The sequence below is a fragment of the Neolamprologus brichardi genome, chromosome 20 (genome assembly GCF_056152115.1).
Source record: "Neolamprologus brichardi isolate AB-2024 chromosome 20, ASM5615211v1, whole genome shotgun sequence".
Classification (NCBI taxonomy): domain Eukaryota; kingdom Metazoa; phylum Chordata; class Actinopteri; order Cichliformes; family Cichlidae; genus Neolamprologus; species Neolamprologus brichardi.
Window position 1 is genome coordinate 12,435,713 of NC_142123.1, and position 21,829 is coordinate 12,457,541.

Consider the following 21,829-nt stretch of genomic DNA (forward strand, 5'->3'; position numbering starts at 1 on the left):
AATTCCTCCACAAATAGTGATGTAGCTGCTGCAGGACAGTGTTTGCACTGCAAAATGACATAGGTGATCATTAACCTTTCTTTTATATAGGAATATAGCCCGAATACCACCAGTTATCAACCAGTTGAGTCGAGTTCCCTATTGCAAATTGATGCATTGCTCTCAGACTGACTCATCAGTCGCAGTCAATCAGTCAGACTGATTGATTGCAACATGTTGGCATTCTGTCTGTGTTTAGAAATGAGACAGCAGTCATTTGTAAACTTTGAGCAGTCAGTCTGAGAGTGACTGCAGTCAGTCTGAGTCGGACGTGATTATTTGGTGAGAGGCAACTTGTGCGGTCCCACTGCAATAAAACGTGGTTGACCAGACTACTAGCTATAAGTTGCCTAATGTGGAAAAAATTCATCGCGATCATTGGGCAACCATTAGTTTTTACTGGTTGTGAGGAGCTTGCAGTCCTTAGCTATTAACTAGCTATCATTAGTCACATCCCTGACAATTAAAGTTTAAATGTGTCATACACGTATGTTTTAGTACCATGACTAAAGAGAGAAAAAATAGGTGAATAGATTGTAAAAGTTTAGAAAATGGTCAGTAAAGATTCACAAAGATGATACATTACTATGAAAAATCCTATATATTTAAATCAGTTTGTTACCACGTAGCCTTATGTTTCCTCTCTCTGGCTCTCTCTCTCATGGATCGGTAACAATTTGAAGTAATGCATAGGCTCATTTGGGCCAACATCGCCTTTTTTTTCAGTCGTTAAGCGTTTATCTCTTCTAGCCACGATTTTGTTCCAATTTGCCAGTTCGTAGCCCCTGCTAAAAGCAATATTGCCCATCACCGCTGCCTGGAAAAGTTTCCCCCTGTGTCATTAGCAGTCAGTTGCCAAAGTGATTGAATTCACACTACACTGGTTATCTTCCCAAAGGCATTTGTCATATTTCTTGAGGCTGACTTGACTTCATATCTGATAAAAGTCATAGCATGTGTTATGTGAAGCTGCGGCATAGGTAAATCACACACACGCGCACACACACACAAAAAAATTCACATTCACAACAGATAACCACTAATGTATAATTTCCTTTAAAGTAAATATAATTCTCTGCTGTCACTTCCTGGATTTGTAAATATATATAAATCAGCTGTGTTGTGACAGCAGATAAACAGAGAGGCACATTAGGGGCGACCAGGCAGAAAATTGCCAGAGTTGGAGAAACACTTGAGAAGGCCATCAACAGAAATGCATATAAACACAAACAATGAGAGAAACAAACACCAGTACAAACAAACACAGAGACAAACAAATTTGCTCTGCTCCGATGAATCCCAGCATCGGTCCGGTTGAGCCGACTGGGTCGACGCCGGGCCCCAGGGTTTAGGTTGAAATGACTTCATTTCGATTCAAGAAAACAGGAAAAATAAGACAATAATAAAAAATGAACATGGAAAAAAATGTAATAGAAAAACAGGTTTGTTTGCATTTATTTTCCTGTCTACACGCTTGCCTTCTTATTCATTTATTGATTGCAATTTGCCCGCTTGTTAATTAAGCCATTCATTCATTTTGCATGTGCTTTTCACTCAGGATACTTCATGTCCCACAAATGAATTAATGCAGTACATGACTGGCAGCAAAGACAGAAAATAGCTGCCAAATAACATCCCCTGATGGGAGCTTTGACAGGAAGAGACTTATCTTTCTCTTGTGTGTGTGTGTAAAATGCTCCATGCAACAACAGTTTCATCCTTAGCCGTGACCCGAGGTACTCGTTATTGATTATACCTTTTTATTGGCTTTGTGTTGTTGGATTCGTCAGAAATGTGTGCAGTGCACGCACCACTGGGGTAACAAATGAGTAAACTCATATTGAACTTATAAAGGCTTTTTTTTATGTCTAATCAGGCTTTTTATGAATTTGCAAGTATTGTGGCCACGCACAGCCTTATCATGTATGTTGGAAGGTTTTTATAATACATTGCACAATATACGCAATTCAGCATATCATTCTTACCACTGACAGGCAAATTGAATCAGACTGATTATCTCTTCATCATGACTCCTGTTAGTGGGTGGGGTATATTAGGAAGTAAGTGATCATTTTGTCCTCAAAGTTGATGACTTTGAAGCAGGAAAAATGGGCTGGCGTAAGGATTTGAGCGAGTCGGACAAGAGCTAAATTGTGATGGCTAGACGGCTGTAACAGAGCATGTGCAAAACTGCACCTCTTGTGAGCTGATAGCTACTGCAGTGGTCAGTATCTATCAAAAGGAACGGTGGGGAACCAGCCACAGGGTCGTGGGTGGGTGGTCGGATACAGCAAACAAGCTGCTGTAGCTCATATTGATGATAAAGTTATGCTTGTCCTGACAGTTTTGCTAGAAAACATTGGGTCCTGCCATCTACGTGGATGTTAATTTATAACATACCACCAACCTAAGCATTATTGTATTCCCTGCTGGTTGTGGGGCTCTCTCAGCAGGGTAATGCATCACAAAGCATCACCTCCTCGCAACTTCCATGACTTAAAGGATCTGTCCACAGCACCTACAGAGGTATAGTGGAGTCCATGCCTCGACAGGTCAGGGCTGTTTTGAGCCAAGATAATATTGGGTGGGTGGTCGTAATGTTATGCCTGATCCATTTAGTAAATAAACCACTATGCAGGGGATCTTTACACTCGTCTTTCTTTATAACTCACCAGTACCTTGAACACACGTCCACAACTGCAGACACTTACCTTTATTACCATGCAGTGTTTTGCTTTTTTTGTCCTCTCTCTCTTTGAAGGTGCCTGTGGTTTAGTTTTGGCGTGCAGGCTGTATGCCAAACTTTCCTTAGCCAAGATACCAAACCCAGAGTCGTTCCTGGTGTATTTTTCGGAGTGTGAGTACAAATGTTAGATTGGAAGCAGTTAGACATATAAAAAAACGCTTGTATGAATGAGTGAATGAGACAAGCTGTATAAGGTACTGTAATACGTGCTTTGGGTGCTCAAGTAGAGTAGAAAAGCACTATGTAAGAACCAGTCTGTTTATCATTATCTTGTTGTATTTATATTTATTTATATTTATATCTATTTTATAAGTCAAAACTCTTCAGTTTTCACCGGGACAGTGATTCTGTCCGCACCTATGGTAATAAAAGGTAATGGTATGGTAATGGCAGATGACCCTAATATACGTGGGTTGGAGATGTTTTCTCTGCAGGGTGGAAAGGCTTACTCTCTCAGATGTGGTGAGAAGACTGGAAAGAGAAGAAGAACTCAAAGTAGACCCGCTGCTTCCCCCACACTGAAATGAAACAATCTAAGTAGTTCAGGCACTTGCAAAGGACGCTCCCTGGTTGCCTCCCTTTACAGCTCTGCCAGGCACAGCCAGCTGGGCACAAGATGCTGGAGGGATTCTGTCTTCCAGCTGACCTGGGAGTGTCTGTGGATTCCCCCAGGAGGATCCAGAGGAAGTTTGAGCAACCAAGACATCTCTGTTCCACCTGCTACTAGAAATGTGAACCAGAGAACAAACACTTTGTGTAGCTTCTAGTCTATTTTAATTTAAGCCCGATGTATTTATTAAGACGCTACCTGAGTGATGTCATGTTCTGCATCAGTCACTCTGTAACTGGAACTCACAACCTTTGCCTGTTCGTATATATTTTTTTCTTTTTCTTTCGTCCCTTATCTCTCGTGTCTTCTCCTCTTCCTGGAAGCCTGACCTCCTTTAGCTTAGTGAAACTCAGTAAGTCTACGATGCTTCGCTGTCTCCCAGGGGAGTGTACCAGTGGGGTTTTTTTTAGCCTGGCTGATAATTATTCGCGAGTTGTTTTAGGCTCCAGATGTAGGAAAAGTTTATAGATATGTGGATCAGCGTTGGCCTTCGTGCCGGTAATGAGCGGATGCATCAACATGATGAGTCAATTGGTCAGATGGTTGAATGTTTCTGTCAAGTTTCCACGTTGCTGCAGAAAGCACAACAATAGGGATGCATGCATGAAGGTTCATATGGGCATATAGCCATAAGCCAGCCGTTCTGTGCATGTATTCCCATAGTATTCCTGCATAAAAAATGCATCTCGGCAGCCATCTCCATACAAGTATCCCTCTTTGATCTCTAAGCTCTTTTCTCTTGTTCACCCACTCCCTCATTCCCTCAACAAGTCAATTAGCAGGATGCAGACATCACCATCTCTTTTTGTCTCGCAGCTAAGGGTGTCACGGTTACAGCTGTCTTTCCTTTGTTTCTGCTTGCTCAAACTCAGGCTGGTGCACAGCTCTGAGCTGCCCAGCTCAGAGGTTCTGAAGCTGGCACTGAGTAAGCCTCCCTACTCCCTCTGGGTCTCTCTCTGGCTAAGGGGAGCTGCCTGCCACTGATAGACTCGACTCTGTGTGTGTGTGTGTGTGTGTGTGTGTGTGTGTGTGTGTGTGTGTGTACATGTACACATGTGTTAATTATTCAAAGTGTATTAAAGCTTAAAGATGCATCTCCAGATGCCTCTTTGATCGGTGGTGTGTTTAATGGAGAGAGACAGATGAGATGAGAAGCGAAAGGTGGAGCATCCACAATAAAACATAAGTGGGGGAGTGTGGCTGTGGCCTAGTTGTGAGAAAGGAAGATGCTTTCTAATCCAACCAAGCACCACATTTAAGAAATTATGTGCACACTTGACAAAAAGTGCAAACTAAAACTACTCCTGAAATTATGAATTTACCTTCCTTAGTGCTAGATTCTATTAGCCTGTTCACAGCACATACTAGTTATTGCATATAAATGGAATACACTGCTTCTGGTCATGCCTCTGAAAACTGTGTGAGGATGTCCCTCAAGCATAAGTGAACTAAACAGAATACGAAAGAAAGAGAAATCCTCAAAATATGGAAGAAGAAGAGGTCAGAAGTTAGAGTGAGATTCACTTTTAATTAGGTTGTTATGGTATTTGCTTGTTTTAACTGTCTTGATATGCCTGAAAAATGACAGATTGGAAATCCCATTTGTCCATATTGCTCAAGGCGAAACTGTCGACAGTGGGATTGTGTTGTGGGATTTTGGGCTGTTTTTTGGTTGGGTTGCAAAAGGCGGGTTAAAAGAAAGAAGACGGACAGTGGAAGTGGAAGGTTAAAGATATGCACAGAGAAGGAAAATGAAAAAGACACAAATGGCACAAGTTGCTGAAGGAGCAGCGTTAGCATTCGATGAAAGGACGAGAAACACAGTGGAGTGGGAGCAGGACGACGCGAGAGATGCTTAACCATTCAGGAGATGAAAGGATACGTGAGGGTCGTGACACCACCCATGGCTTGTGTCTCCTTAGTATCTACTCAATAATTCTATGTCATTTATCTCTCTGGCCTACTTTAATCTTTGCTTGAAGCTGGGCTGCTTAAAATGACTTAATTGTGTAAGAACTTTACAGCGTTTGCTTACGTTCGTCTTCAAAGCTTGAACGGGAAATGCTGAGATGTCACTGATTAAGTCACGGAGGATTCATAGCTACTTAGGCACATGTCTGACGTCTGCTCATGGTTTTTCTCGAGTTAAATTTTGTATTTTTGTTTAATGAACTAAGCCTGACAAATCCACAGGGGTACAAAGCGAGAGAAGTAGATAAACAGTTTGCAGCACTCATTTATTTTGCAGTCCAAACCAAACTGAACTGCTTTCCTGTGTTGTTTTTTTTCTCATCTGACCTCACTGCTCCTTCATGCCAAAGGCTTAATGAACCTCACTCCACTATTGTTTTGAAGGCACCCGAGTAATCACATGTGCGAAATTGGTTGTGAAAGAATTTTGACAGTGCCCAGTCTCAGTGGGTAAATTTAATGGCCATCAGACTGTTGAATGGTGCAATGAGGAGTAGAAAGAGAGCAATTAACAGGGGTATCGCTACTCTTCAGTCCCATTATTCTATGTTAACCGACGTTTTTAGCTATGAGCAAAAAAAAGATTCTTTTAAAACATCTTTTTGCTTTTTTAAAACAACTTCAAAATGAGGTTTTAGCCGAGGGGAGCCACATGTTTAATGTAGAAGCAGTCCAGTTTACAGCAGGTAGCCTGTGGTTATATTGATTTCACCTTTGACAGATCTGCCAAAGTGGACCAAACATAGTTCAAAGAAACTTGATTCAGCTCAGTTTTATTTATATAGCACCAAATCACAGCAATAGTCACCTCAAGGCTCTCTCTGCTGAATCACACTTGTTATTAATCTCTGTCTCTCTTCCACAGCATGCCTTTTGTCCTGTCTTCCTTCTCTCGCCCCAACCGGTCGCAGCAGATGGCCCCGCCCCTCCCTGAGCCTGGTGCTGCTGGAGGTTTCATCCTGTTAAAAGGGAGTTTTTCCTTCCCAGTGTCGCCAAACTACTTGCTCATAGGGGGTCATATAATTGTTGTTTTTTGTCTCTGTATGTATTATTGTAGGGTCTACCTTACAATATAAAGCGCCTTGAGGTGACTGTTGTGATTTAGCGCTATATAAATAAAACTGAATTGAATTGAATTGGCACTTCATATTGTACAATGATACAGATAAAACCCCAACAATTGGATGACCCCCTCTGAGCAAGCACTTAGTAACAGTGGAAAGGAAAAACTCTCTTTTAACAGGAAGAAACCTCTGGCAGAACAAGGCTCAGGCAGGGGCAACCATCTGCTGTGATTGGTTTAGGGTGAAGGGTCTGTGGAAGAGAGCCAGAGATGAATAATAACTAAAGATTAAATGCAGAGTGCTGTGTAAACACATAATGTATGAAAAGAGGTGAGTGAGGAAGAAACAGAGTGCATCATGGGAAGCCCCCAGTATCAGAGGCCTATTGCAGTGTAACTATGGGTCACCTGATTCAGGAATAACTATAATCTTTATTAAAAAGTAAAGTTCTAAGCCTTTTTATGTGGAGAGGGTGTCTGAATCCAAACTGGGAGCTGGTTTCAAAGAAGAGGGGCCTGAAAGTCGAAGGCTCTGCTTCCCATTCTACTCTTAAATACTCTAGGAACCACAAGCAGAGCAATGTGCTTTATTTGGGTGATACAGTACTGTGAGGTCTTCATCATTCACTAAAAAACCTCTGATGAACACATTCTTGGTCTTGAATGGTAATGCTAATCGCACCCGAGGGCACTCAACTTCAACCAGTTCAGAGTAGTCTGTCTTTTAATCTTGCAAGATGGATGTAAGGTTCTGCCGTGGTGTGCCACATTGTGCAACAAAACTACATGGGATTTGCTGTTAAAACAGTGTAGCAGTACAAACTCCTCTTTAGTGTCTGACTGCAGGTTTCCCTTGAGGTGAGAAGAGAGAGGTAATAAGTTGGTTTGATTAAAGGTAAAGGTGGTAATACAGCTGGGTTTCGGGTTTTTGGTGGGAAAGTAAAATTAGGAAATTCCTCATTGATGGAGCTGTAATGAACCCAAGGTGTGACTTATGTTCATGCATTTATTTAAGTATTGGAATTTCACTTCATAACAGTGAAGTCGATCTCTTTCTTTTTACCTCTTCCCGTACATGCCCCCATATCCCCTGTAGTAAAGGGCTGCGAGTGGGTGGACACACCAAAAGGCTTCCAGCACAGTTCAAAGTGTCTTTTATTGAACAGAAGAGCTCCTAGGCTGATGCGATGGAGTGCCTGCCCTCCTTCCACCTGAGACTACGTCTGAGGAACTCGGTTCATTTGAGCAAAATAGATGAAAAGTTTTCCTGTTGAAATGAAGCACAGGGGGATGAGTAGCAAATCTAGAATAAAAGATGAAACGGGTCTGGCAAAGAGGAACGATCGCTTTTAAAACTTTTTCTGGCCCCAGTGAATTTGCATACGAGATACCGCAGTATCTTTTGTTGCGAAGTTTGCTGTGTTGTGTATTGCTTAAACTTTTCCGACCCGGGACCTTGGGGGACCTGAGAAACGCATTCCCTCGTCCAAAGACTAGCGGAGGAAATAAACTCTCAGGAAGGTTTGCATCACGGGCTTTTCTGGTGACCTTGAAAGGTTTGGATGATTCTCAGATGGGTCACAGAAATCACTTATTATTCAGTGGGTCACAGTCTAAAAAAAGGGGTTGTAAGTCGGTTTTTGGTTGGTTCCCACATGGCATGGAGCACTTTGTCATTTTCTTTTCACAAGATGAAACAAAATTCATCAAATTTTGATCCTGAGGGCTAAGAGAGAGAGACAGCGAGGGAGAAAGAACACAAGGCTGTACTTAGTGAGGCCATCCTGATCACTTCTTGTTATCTGTCATGTATCCACTGTGTCACCCACACACACACACACACACACACATACACACACGCGCAAACACTCAAACAGAGAGTGTGTGGGTCTTTTTTTACAGGCTCCTATTGATCCACTAGCTGATGCTTATCATCTACATCCTCCTCTTTGACCATCCGGACTTGATAGCATCCTGATAGACACACAATCACACTTGGTCATCAGAGATAGCACACAGGACACTGCTATTCTAATGGAGACATGTGAGGAAGAGCCTTGTGCAGTTACTGGGGTAGAGCTCTTTTACAAGCAAACGCAATATGCTGAAATATCTGCAGGTTGTTTTTTGTTTTCGGAAGAAAAAAAACAAGCTGGAGTTTAAAAAATGATATGTGTACATATATATATGAATACAGAGGCACCAATCATGGCAGCAGGGGAACAAGCTCTAAGCAGATCCATAGAGGCTGCTGTCTACCACACGAGGCCAGACCCCAGGTGTAGGCTGTGCAAAGATGCCCCGAGACAGTCCAGCACAAAAACAATACAGTGGCTTGCAAAAGTATTCGGCCCCCTTGAACTTTCCCACATTTTGTCACATTACAGCCACAAACATTAATCAATTTTATTGGAATTCCACGTGAAAGGCCAATGCAAAGTGGTGTACACGTGAGAAGTGGAATGAAAATCTTACATGATTCCAAACATTTTTTTACAAATAAATAACTGAAAAGTGGGGTGTAAATGGTAAATGAACTGGTTCTTATGTAGCCGAGCATTCAGAACACTTTATGCAACTTGCCTTATTCACCCATTCACACATGAACTTGGATGAACTTGACTAAAAGTATTTGCAAACCTTCAAAAGTTTATGTGTGAGTGATTGCAGTCAAACCAAGTTGGACCACAACTGTTTGGAGAAAGGTTGCCTCCCACAGGTGACCTGTGCACACTCAAACTCTTGGCAACTACTTTTATACAGAAAAAAACTCCATACAGTCTCCAGCAACCACTTATTTAATAATCTCAAGGAAGTTCCTGCCCTACTTCTTCTCTAATGTGACTTATAAGGGATAATAATCACTAGGTGTTACAACGATATAATAGACTAATAAGATTATTTGTGTTTTGCTGCTTCTTTCTTCTTAACGACAGCTTCTTGGTGCTTCCTGCCAGGTTAGCACAAGTTAATGTGAGCTTCAGTAGCTGCACACTCTTGCCTGCGTCCTTTCCAGGGAATCAACTATTGTTTGGAACAGCAGAGCAAGAGGGGTTAAGGTGACTAGTGACAAGGAAGTGCAGTGCAAAAAAAAAAAAAAGAAACATCATCTTCAAAATTAATTAGCCAAATATTTCCCAGATACCACTGCTGAATAAAGCAGACAGTAAAAGTCCAAGTGTTACATTGCTGAAAAATGCAGGTGCTGCTGCACATATCAGAATACACACTAAATCAAATTGCCTGCTCCATCTGCACAGCATACGTTATTATTCTGGAGTGACAAAGCCCATGAATGGTATTGTAGAGCAGCTGTGCTGATAGATGTGTCCATAGATATCATTTTGTTTTAGGCCTTTGTTTCACCTTCGTCTTTGGTTTTTTACAAAAGGAGAGCTTCAGCATTCTGTGCACATGTGGCCTCAGGTTGTCTTAGTATATCGTGTGCTCTATGAATACATTTTGATCTGTCTTTTTGATAGAGATACATTAAAAAAAAGCTTTGTTAATAGTGAGAAAGTGGCAGTTTCAAAATGAGGCCTCGTGAACTGTTTGTGCATCTGTGGGATAGAAAAAGATCTGTTGGGATTACAAACAGGATCCATTGCACAGCTGGTGAGCAAGTGTGTTACTTTGTGTTACTCTCTAAGGACTTAACTATATTAGTGTCTAAAACTGAGACATTGCTCAACAGATGACTCTTCCTCTCCCTCCCCTGGGACATGCGGTCATCATATCAGGTCCTTTTTCTTTCTTTCCGTATGTGTGTGTAAGAGCGCTGGTCGATGGGGTCTCGCCCCTTCCTTTCTGAAATGGTTCATTGGACTGTAACGCTAATCCGCTGGGACCCTCTACACCGCGATGACCCCCTCCCAACACTCACACACATAGACAAACACACGGGCTCCCTCATCCATCATACTCGGTGGCTGTCTGCGCCTCCGAGAGGTGACCTCATTGGTGACAGCCAGCAGCCAATCGGGGCTCTCGCCTCATCTCTGACATCACTGAAGATGTTTCCATCCTGATAAAACCAATTAAAAGTGAGGAAAAAAAGAAAGTTTACGAAATACACTATATTGTTCGGGCTGAATATAGTAAAACAAATATCACCTTTATTACGGGTTTCATCCCTTCTTTGTTTTTTTAGTTTTACTGTTTCTAAAGCAACAGGGTAATTAAACATTATAAATACGTGCTTGGTGTTTCTCATTCTTCTCTGTATCCACATCACCATGTTTGTTTTGGGAGCCTGCGCGATCTTCCAAGTGTTTCACCCTTAAGACATCTTACCCCAGCAGCCAATGAGGAGTGCGAGAGACAGATCGAGGATAACAGAGTATATAGAGAACGAGCAAAGGAAGGCTGCGGAGAAGAGGAAAAGTCAATAGGAAAATGCAGCGAAGCATCGTAGACAGCTGGAGTTCATGACTGCAGGCATCATCGTGTTTCAATAAACCACAGAGCAGGTAGAAAGTGGCGGGTGGGCGGATCAGTTCCTTGGAAGATATCAGGAGCAGAAGAGGAAAGTGAGGTTGAAAGAGACTAGGAAACAACAGTGGGGTTGGGATTGAAAGAGAAAACGATGTGTGACTAAGCCACTGGGAAATAAACACGACCTTGGATAAAACAAGTGCATCTAAACCCTTGTGGCTTTAATTATACAGGGCCTAGAGCTAAATCCCAAGAAAAAATGGTGATATCTTAAGACTCTGCAGAATCTATAGTTCCAACTCAGACCAAAACTACAAATATTTTCTGTATTTTATGCATTTACACTCGTTACGCCAGGTAAGTTGTGGGGTTTTCGGCATGTTCATTATTCTTAAGCACGATTTCTAAAGAACACGTTCAGGGATTTTATTCAAATTTAGCACAAACAGTCACATTGACTGGAGTAGAATTTAGTGGTCAAAGGTCAAGGTCATTTGACCACCAAATTGGTCGATTCTACATTGATTGAAGTTTTAGTATTTCACCATGTATCTTATTTGGCTTTTGTCAGCCTTACCTGCCTTCTCATGCTCTGTGATCACACTGCATAAATCTGTCTCTAAGCTCTTTAGCATTTGCTAATTATACACCTTTTTAGTTTGCCGGCTAACACTTTGCAGTCTTTGCAAATTTTTAAAGTTTTAAAATGTTGCTATTTTTCATTGCAGTTTAATTGAAAGTGTTTGTGGAAGTTGTTAATTTTCTACTTAATGGATAAATATATTATGTGTGACTAAGTATAGTATGTTGACATATGCATTTTGTGAAGTGTGTTTCTTGTCCAGCCTCCTTCTCGTCACCCATCAAACAATCACAGTAGATGACCGGTTCAGGGAGGAGGGGCTTCTTCCTGTTAAAAGGGAGTTTTTCCTTCCTATACTGTCGCCAAGTGCTTGCTCAAAATGGGTCGTTTGATTGTTGGAGTTTTCTTTGGATTTGGGTCTTTGCCTTAAAATATAAAGCACCTTGAGGCATCTGTTGGAGTGAGTTGGTGTTATGTGAATAAAATTGATGGACTGAATTGAATCAAAGCACGTTGAGACTATCTTACGTAAGTTTGGACTATATAACTGAACCTTGGCTTTACTATTAGAGTTATAACAACATGACAGTTCCCAAACTGTTATAGCTTTTTAATTCTCATGGAAATGTTTATTGATGGCTCTCCTTTATTCATGATTTTCAGCCACGATTTTCTTTTATCTTGAATGCCGAAATAAATTGTGCTAAAATTATGGCAGACATCAATATCGTCATTATTTACAGCAGTACTTTTTCTTTTTTCTGCTGTGGCAGTAAAATGTAGGCAGTGATGTCATTGGTGGTTTTTGTCCTTTAATAAGGACAAACTTCAACTTCTGCTAGTTTTTATCTATATACATCCTCCCATATGTCTACCTGTTAAATCAAATATATTTAAAAACTTGGTTAATGTTCTTCCTAAAATAAGTTTTGCAACTTTAAAAAAAAAAAAAAAAAGGTTAAAGTCTGTGGGCCTACAGATGCAGCTGACAGAGACGTAATAGAGATTTCACACTGTTGATATGGAAGAGGAACTCAGATTAATTTCTTTCTGAAGGCTTACCTTCCCACCTTTGATCACAGTATCTGTGTATTTGGCCCCAAGGCTACTGTAAAACACTCCACAGGCCGAAGCAGTAGCTTACTGAACAGAGCCAGAGGGCAAGATTTAGCTTTGGATCAGTTTGTGCGTGTGAGAGAGTGAGTGAGATGATAAATGTGTGTGTATGTGTGTATTTAGTGCATATTCATCTAGATGTAACGCAGCCTGTGTCTCTGTGTGTCTGTATTACCAGTCTGGGAATTAGTTTGGAAAGATATAAGCGCTGTGTACAACTCCCATGTTGCAGAGCTCCTCCCCTGCCTCACTCTGCTGGGAACTTGACCTCCTTGACTCTCATCTCCCACTTTAATAAACAAGTGTATGGCTCCCAAGACCTCGTCTCGCCTCCATATCTCCTCCCCTCCTTCCTTTTAACTTCACCTCCCTCACCCTTTCTCATCCAGTGGTTTATCACTGCTCGTCCTTTGCATCACCGTTCTTCTCCGGCTTTCGGTGCAGTAAATTTGGATCTCAACAAGGCATTTCTCTAGTTGTTTTTTTTAGTACTGATACGCAGTTTTATGAATATTCTAAAAAAATAATAACACTTTCTTTAAGTGTTAAATATTTGACATTTTCATTCATGTTTTTTTAAATCATTATTTATTTTCTTGATCCTTTCAAGTATCCATCAACACTACACTGATGGTTATTGTAATGCTTTTTTAGCCCATTATATTAACATTATTAACATGTAATAATCGTCTAGTAAGTACTTCACATTACTTTTTACAGTGTTCATCTGTTTCTTGTTCTTAGTGTGCATTACGTGTAAAAAAGATCTAGTTTAGTAACACTTTTTAATAAGGATTATTAATAAATTGTAACTTGGTAGTTGATTAAACTTTGCTTAATAGTTTTAGAGTCAACAGTTAATTAATAAAGCTTGTCTAATTGGCTTTGTTTAATTAGGTTTATCATTTATTGGGGTGTAAAGATGTAAAGATGAAACTGTTTATAGAAAAAAAAGTGTAAATGGTTATGAACTAGTTTATCATAGCCCCGATAAGACGCATGTGTAAAAGCTGTTTTAAAGAGCGTATATGGACACAGGTGATTGGTGTGTCCATCAGACTGTGAACATGGTTTGTCCTTGTCCTTTCATCTTTCACCATCCAGTCAGATTTAGGCAAAATAAGTTGCTTAGGGTTTAGAAAAAGATGCCGGCTGCTTGTGTGAATGAGACTGTTTGACTCTTGCTGCTCCACGTGCATCATGGAACCAACGCCAAAGCAATAATAACAGCAATATTTAGGAATGAGGACTGAATCACTGATCAGTAATGAACTTTAATAACTAAATCATGATATTATTTAGAAATTCTTAGGAACAAGAACCTCTGACACAGTGCAAACCTCTGCCAAGGCAGCTCAGTCTCTGGGCAGCATTTACTGTTAAGGGAACAGTTTTGTATTTTGTATATATTCATTTTATTTTCTTTGTTCTTTTCAAACATATTTACATACAGTAAAAGCACATGGAAAGTGAAGGCTTTTGTTATTTGTCAATTTTAATTGACAACACTGATCATGCACTTTGGGGTCAACTTGAAGGAAAGACTTGTGTTAAATGTAAAAGTGAGGTCAAAGGTCAAATGTGACATGATATTTGGATATAAGCTATGACGTGATATTGAGAATCCCCACATGCCGGTATCATTTCTGAAATGTTGCCAATACAACCAAAGGTAGTAGAATTTAAACCACAGTTGTAAAGATAAAATTCATCTTATTTGACTGTTTGACCTTATTTGAGGTCAGAGGTCAAATGTGAGATGATATTGACAACACGCACCACACTTGTGAGAATCATAGTTTTTATGTTAAGGCTTTTAGTCAATTTTCAACCCTTAAATCAGTAAGTTGACTTTGAAGACCTCGGTGGATGTAAGCCAAATTTTTAATAGATTGTTAAGATGAGCTCACTCTACACCCCTGCAAGGTTTTATCAGAATTCATTCAAAACTTTTCTGAGTTTTCGTGTTTGATAGCACGCATGCAAACTGGGGGAAGTAACAGTTGCACATTGTATTGTCTAAAATTTTAGGTGTATAATTGTCCTCAGAATATATATAGCTGTTGTTGTGTTTTATCAGTGCTGAGTGTCCCAAAGTGACCCATTATTGTAAATCACGTTCGATTTCTCTGTAGTGCTGATGGGAGGATGGAAAAAAATCATCAAACGTGCCTATTTCCTGCACAGCAATCAGCCAACCATTTTTCAGACACGTAGCACATCGATCTGCAACTTTAGATGAGTGGTGACATGAACATCACTTTCATTTTGTTATTTGTTGGGTATAAAAGGACACCAACGTGGGGTGAAAATGAGGCCAGAAACAATGTAAGAGGCAACAACCACAGTGATGAGCAGTTGGGGTTGCAGTGTCGCAGCCTGCACCTGTAACCGTTTCCCGCGTTGCGCTCTTTGTGCTGCTGTGCTGGTCCACATTAGAGTAGCACATTTGTGTCAGTGTAGAACTGTAGCATGAAACTTTTGTTGCTGACTGGTAATAAAGTATCATAGTGTCTTACTTGATAATTTACTTTTTCTGATTAACAACCTCGACACTGGCTATGATAGGTTGCGTATAATTCCTGAAGTAATTGTTTTTATCGCGCAAACTACTGATCTAAACTTCAATGCTTGTTAATAGTAAATTACTGCCGTCTAAAGCTTAATTTACTGATACTTTCCAGTCTGTTTGCAGCACCTATTATAGGCTGTTAGGCCTAGTTTTCTGATCCATTTATGCCTCCAATTTTTGTCTGAAAATTGCATTTGTGATTGGTTTAAATAAAGATTGCCTGATGGATGTACAGTTCAACCGTTTCGCCAGCAACACAATCAAAGGCTGAGAAACAAAGCAACAAAGGGAGAGAGAGCGCTACAGAGAACCTAAAGATCAAGTGTGAGCGACAGGAAGAAAGAAAAGAGAGGAGAGAAGGAGAGGGATTAGAGGAATCCCCCAGGTAGAGAGATTGTTGTGTCTCATTGTGTAGAACCGCTCCGCTATCTGATGCAGACTCAGCTCTGACACCTGTCACCACTCCTAATGAAACAGCTCCCACAATCCTCTGCTCTCCAATCTTTTGTTCATTCCCGCCCTCCTTTGTGCGTGTTTCCCTCTCTTTTTTTTCTTTTTTGGTTTGTGCAATTGTGCGTCTTTGTATTCTATATGTAGACCCTATGTGGGGAATGCCTTTGTATGTTTGCTGAGGGATGTGTGTGCGTATCTGTTCCTCAGAGAAATGTGCTTTTTAGTCTGACTCTGGTGCATCAGCAATAAGGAACAGACCTCAAGAGAGAGAGTTTGTCTGTGTGTGTGCGTGTGTGTGTGTGTGTGTGTGTGTGTGTGTGTGTGTGTGTGTGTTGCTGAAGCAATAGGGACCAGTGAGGGCAGCAGGGAGGCACAGATGTGAAGTGGCATGCATTTGTGTGTGTGGGTATGTGTGTGTTTGTAAAGATTGGAACAGATGCCTGATTGTGATCCTTATGATGATGACAATGACTCTTGTTTCATCTAGTCCAACCCCAAAATACACTACTTCCTTTTTCTCTTTTTAAGTTTTATTAGATTTGAGCAGGAGTTCATTAGCAGCCAGTCACTATGTATGAATGCTTAAAATTACAACTGTCAGCCTGACTAAATGACAGCCTGCTTTACTGGGCTCCATAGCAGATTCTCTGTCTTCTCCCTTTCTGATTTCTTTCCAAATGTTCCCTGTCTGGAGGGGGAAAAAAACCTGTTCGTCCCCGTCTCCTGCCAGGCTTTAAGTAGTATATCCTGTTTGAACCAGCCACACCAAGATGGGGATACTGTGGCCATAAAAGGACCACAAATGGTCAGCAGCAATTCATGCTTTACACATGACATCTGAACTCCTGGGACACGGCCACCCAGTGGGCAAAAACAGTACTGCAGTCCTTTGCTCTCCAGCCATCATTTGAAGATCTTCAAATTTAACAGATAGTTAAAATGCCAGATAGTTACTGTGCACGATGCACTAATCAACATTTATTTACAGCTGCCAGAAGGCTGTAGAGTATGGCACCAAACTGTGAGCACAATTCTTCGAACCTTGCCTTACAGACCAAATCACACCAGTCCCTGTTTCTCCACAGCAACCCAGGCTGTCAGTGGTGGCTCATTTATTCTGACATTGGAAAAATACTTGGTCAACTTTACTGTTATCACAAGACAATGTGACAAATTAATGCTACCGGAGCTTTTATGGCTCTACACTCTAAATGTCCCAGTCAACAAAACTTAACATTTACGTGTGGTAGTTTGTGTAATCTAGCTATGTAACACTTGCGTTTGCTTTAACGATGAACAATTTCTTGTTCTTTGCCTCCCACATGGCGGCGTTATTTACCCATCCAGATCAAATGTATCTGTCATGTAGCCGTGTATGGTGAGGAGTTCTCTACGAGATACGTAGCTGTCTGAACCGGAGCTTTGGGAAAGACGTCACCAGTTTTAGGGATTTCAATAAAGCTGTCAGGGCAGAATATGACTCACAAGTCAACAAAATTCATAGTTTCTCGTCTTGCAGTTCTACCAACTGCCCACTATTGGCCATTACGGAGTGATGTTTTGCCCCTTGGGTAGGGAGTCAGTCACATGACTGAAAACTATGGATACTATCCATTAAACAGATAGACTTTAATGTTTAAGTCATGGTCTCTTGGTACTAAAGGGACCCACAATGTGCCCCTTTGCATCCCCTGACTCCATTATACCAGCACCAGCAACTGAACTACCGATCCAAGGCAGGATGGATCCATGATTTCATGTTACTTACAACAAATTGTCACGCTGCCATCCAAAAATCGTAGTAGAAAATAACAACTGTTTATTGTTAAGTTCCGGTGAGCTCATCCCTAAGTTTCCTGTTCTTACCTGATACGTGTGGCACCATATGGTGTTCCCTTGCTATAGCCCACCTGCTTTAATGTCAAATGTGCTGTGTTTTCAGAGACACTCTTCTACATACCTTGGTTGCAACAAGTGGTTCTTTGAGTCATGTTACCTTTCTTTTTGTTCAAGTCTCGTTTGGACTCGAGGATTTTTTTGCCGAGAGAACTGCTGCCAGATATTGTTATATTTTCGGTTCATTCTCTGTAAACCCTAGAGATGATTGCACAGGTAAATCCCAGTTTCTGAAATACTCAGACCAGCCAACAACCAAAGTCATTTAAATCACCTTTAAATCGCCTTTCTTCCTCATTCTGCCAATCAGCAGGTAGTCTTGACCATGTCTCCATTCCTAAATGTTGCTGCCATGTGATAGGCTGATAAGATATCTCCAAGAAGTAGTTGAATAAGTGTACCTAATATTGTGGCCAGTAAGTGTAAATGATCTCCAGTAAGAACATGTAGCAGACACAGATAATAGAGATTTTGCTTAAAATGGCTACTTGCTGTAGTTTGAGAAAGATGTATAAGATAACAACCTTGAGTTTACCGGGTGACATTTTTCTTTAAGTAAATATTTAGATGATAGAGTGTGCAAAAAGCCCTAATACCATCTGAAAGGAGCACCATGGTCACCACAATCTCCTAGTTCAGTTGTGATGAGTGGGGAACTTAGTTGTAAAAACAGTGTTGGAAATGTTGACATGTGTTTGTGTGACTAACCTTTAGAGCCAGTCTAAAAGAACTGCAGTTTTTGGCACTTCTGTGGTGGCTTCATTTTTCAGTCACTGAAGATGACTTTGATTAGAAAGTCATTTACAGTACGGGAGAAAAACCAAAACAATTAGCTCCAGCCCGCTAAAAGCTCAGCGCTTTTGAATGTAAACACACTTTCTTGCTGTGCGTGACGTTCCCAATAACACCTAGTCATTTCATTCACTGCAAAATAAATTTTACGGCAGCTTTAAGAGCGTTATTAACGACACAACATAATGCCTTTCAGAGTTACACTGGGAAGCAGTACAGCGGGTCATAATTACTTTATGCTTTCCTCGTTTCTTGTCATCTTCTTTTCTGCATCGTTCAGCTTTCTTGTTCGCTTCTGAGTGTTTTATCCACTCTTTGGACTCAGGCCATAGAATTCTGAACTACATGTGCGATGAATGCGCTGTAGATTCACTCAGCACAAGCCCGTATGGAGTTGGCGCGAGTCACCTCTGGCTTTGAGTGTGCGCCATATTTTTGTGAAGGGAGCTGAAGAGTCTCTTGGTGCCATTATGTCCAAATTTCTCTCCTCTTTCAGCATCCTCTCTGCCGTTCCCAGGCCAATCTGCAAGTCATTACTGGTGTTCCATTAGACAGTGCCCCAGCACAGAGCAAACTCATACTGAGATTACTCTACAGACATTGAGGCTGCCAGTGTGCTTTCACTTCGACTATTCATCCCCGGTTTAAAATAGCATGCAGCTCCCACTGATTTATCAGCGCACATATAAACGTTTGCCATCCTAATAGGAAAATTATAGCTCGCTCGATGGCGCTTAAACTGGAATAAAATTTCATTTAGACATTGTAGTTGGGTTTTTGGATGGCTTTATTATTGTTTACCCCCATCGCCGGATGAATACCGAACACATTAGAAGGTATAAGTACTTTAAATGTAATTACAGACTTTATGATTTTGCAAAAGCACTTTTTTAGCCTTTCACACTGCACACAGTGTCTTAACAAGTCAGAGCTTTTTCAGCATGTTAGAACGGTATATTATAGTTGAATCACTTTAGCGTTTTTAGCGTTTTCATCGGGTAGGAAAGTGTCCTAGTGATGGAGCACGTGGCTTAGAAGCAAATGAAGTGGCACCGGTCCTCAAATTTGGATATGACGACATAACTGGATCTCATTTAAACTCAAACCGATAAAAACTAATTGAAACACATACATACAGCCTCACAGTCATGTCCCCTCTGTAATCTGTTAGACCTTAGTGTGTTTTACAGTGCAGCATGGTGGAATTAGTAATGTCCGTGTTCCTGGGAGACGCTGCCTCCGGCTCTAAATTTTGTCCACGCAGAAAGATTTAGAATATCCTTTGGTGGATTCTTTTTCCGGCAAAAACACATGCCTAACATCCATAAAAGCCTCATTAATATGGGGAAGGGGGTTGGTTCCAAAATGGTACTCTTTATGACAAGTAACTGCTACGTTCAATATTCCGTGTTTCATAAATGGTGTGGTGGTGGTGGTGGTGGGAGGAGGAGGGGGATCCTCAGGAGTGTTGCTAATTTGTAAGTGGAGATTTTAGGCTGGTGAATTTTCAGTGAGAACAAAGGAGGCCGGGCTGCATGTGGAATCGTGTCTAACGGGGTTGGGTGCTCTTAGGGAGAAAAAGAAAAGGTTTCATAATTACGGTCATCAGGGAGTTGTGACAGATCCTGATGCCATTTCTAATTCATAGTTTTGATTGCAATAAAGAGTAATTTTCCATATTGTGGATCATGTTCAGTATGTCGTTTTTGGGGAGTTTTTTGCCATTACTTAACAGCTTTTTTTTTCTCTGGATCTGTGCAGCAGCAATGTGTTTTGCCCAGATCTGCAATTTAACTAAAATGTTCTGTCACATTCTCTGCTTATTATTGTCTTTGTAACTCCTTTTTTCCTCACCTCCAGGAATGCCCTCAGATCCTGCCCTCCACCCAGATCTACATCCCTGCTGGAGTTATGAGGCCGATCACCCTGCTGGCCCAGAACCTGCCCCAGCCTCAGTCTGGACAGAGAAATTACGAGTGCATCTTTCACATCCAGGGCAACACGCACAGCGTCCCGGCTCTGAGGTTTAACAGCACGAGCATACAGTGTCAGAAGACCACGGTAAGCATTGGAGCACACGTACATTCGCATGTGGGGAGGCGAAGTTTCCCAACACTCATTTCTGGACAGTCCGTGCTGCTGTAAACCAGCGATGTGGGGCAGGAAGACTGGCAGTAATAGACTGGTAGAGCAGAGAGCTGAACTGAGGCATATGGCCACAGGGACTGACTGTCGCAAAAACCACTCTCTCTTCATTCCCACTCCTCACTCCAGCCTCTTAGCCTTCAGTCAAACTGTCAGCACTAAAAGGGGAGCGACCGCTCCGGTGCTGTTAATTTCCCGGGCTCCAATCAGGGCAGCAGGCAGAGGGGAGGCGTTTTTAACGACACCAATTATGACTTAACTTAACGAGACATATGATTAACATGCAAAGAGCACGCCGCGGCACTCACTCACGCTGATAGGTCCAATAGCGAGTCCTCTCCGTTAAAAAGGCAGCAGGAGCGGGCGTGCGGCGCTGGCAGCTTTGCGGGGCTGCCTTTTTTTCAGCCTGTCACACACTTGTCAGCGGCTGCGGGTCATTTGCCGACTTCTCCATCGCCACTGGGCTCGAAACGCGACGCTGATTTGCGGCCGCTTGCTGTTTTTGAACTATACAGCGTCGCCCACTTTCTCTCCACAAAGGGAAGAGATTGAGCTTCAGTGCTGTGATCCTGGAAATCGGTCTGCCTCTGATGTTGGATGGTGACACAAAAAATAGTTCTGGGGTATAGTATTGAAGTTGATTTGCAGATCGTAATGATGCCTCCTACAGTTCTTTTGTGCTGTGGAAAGGTAATTTGCGCTTATATAGTCACTTGTGTCTCTATAATTGCTTCATGCAAGTGAGGTTCTTTTAGATTTTGCTTTTTGAGTCGTTATTACTGGTTTCTGGCAGATTTGTCCTCGGCGACCCGATAGTTGAAAGCCTATTGAATAGAGCATGAGCAAAAATACTAATTGCTGTGTGTCTGCTTGAATATTTAAATGACCTGGTCAATGTCAGAAGCTTTCTTTTGGATTCAAATTCATTTTGAAATTACTTTTACATTTCTTGGAATGAGTTGAGACTTCTGTTGTTGACATTATAAGACATTTCTATCTAAAAATGTGTTATATGTATAATGGTGATTATTTTTACTTTTCATGTTCAGCTAAATAATAAATATTACCCCACAAAATTCTGTCATCAATATATTAATGAAAAATAAAAAGTAAAATAATATCTTTTTACAGCAGTAATTTGTTTTCAGAGGATTAATGATACAAGATTCAACATCGAGCTAGGGTAGCTAAGCCAGACATTTGGTTGGTATCAAAATCAGCATTCGTAACTCCATCATTTAAAAAAAATTCCCAACACCAACAACTGAAATGCATCACAAACCAGGACAGAGCTTTTACTGTGCTTTACAGATGCCTGTAGATGCTCACTGTTGTACCTCTGTCCTGAACTCCTCCGTTTATTTTGGGATTCACTAGAAAATCTGTTGCCACTCATTTTCAGTTCAGTT

General features: G+C 41.2%; 1 protein-coding gene across 2 annotated transcripts in view; it reads left to right on the top strand.

The window, feature by feature from the left end:
- LOC102778858 (plexin-A1-like) overlaps positions 1 to 21,829 on the top strand; it is a 304,340-nt gene that overhangs the window by 173,013 nt on the left and 109,498 nt on the right. For both annotated transcript variants that reach the window (XM_006785272.3, XM_006785273.3), the window contains exon 10: positions 20,136 to 20,336. In XM_006785272.3, the coding sequence (XP_006785335.2) occupies positions 20,136 to 20,336 (201 nt within the window). The remainder of the gene's footprint in view (positions 1 to 20,135; positions 20,337 to 21,829) is intronic.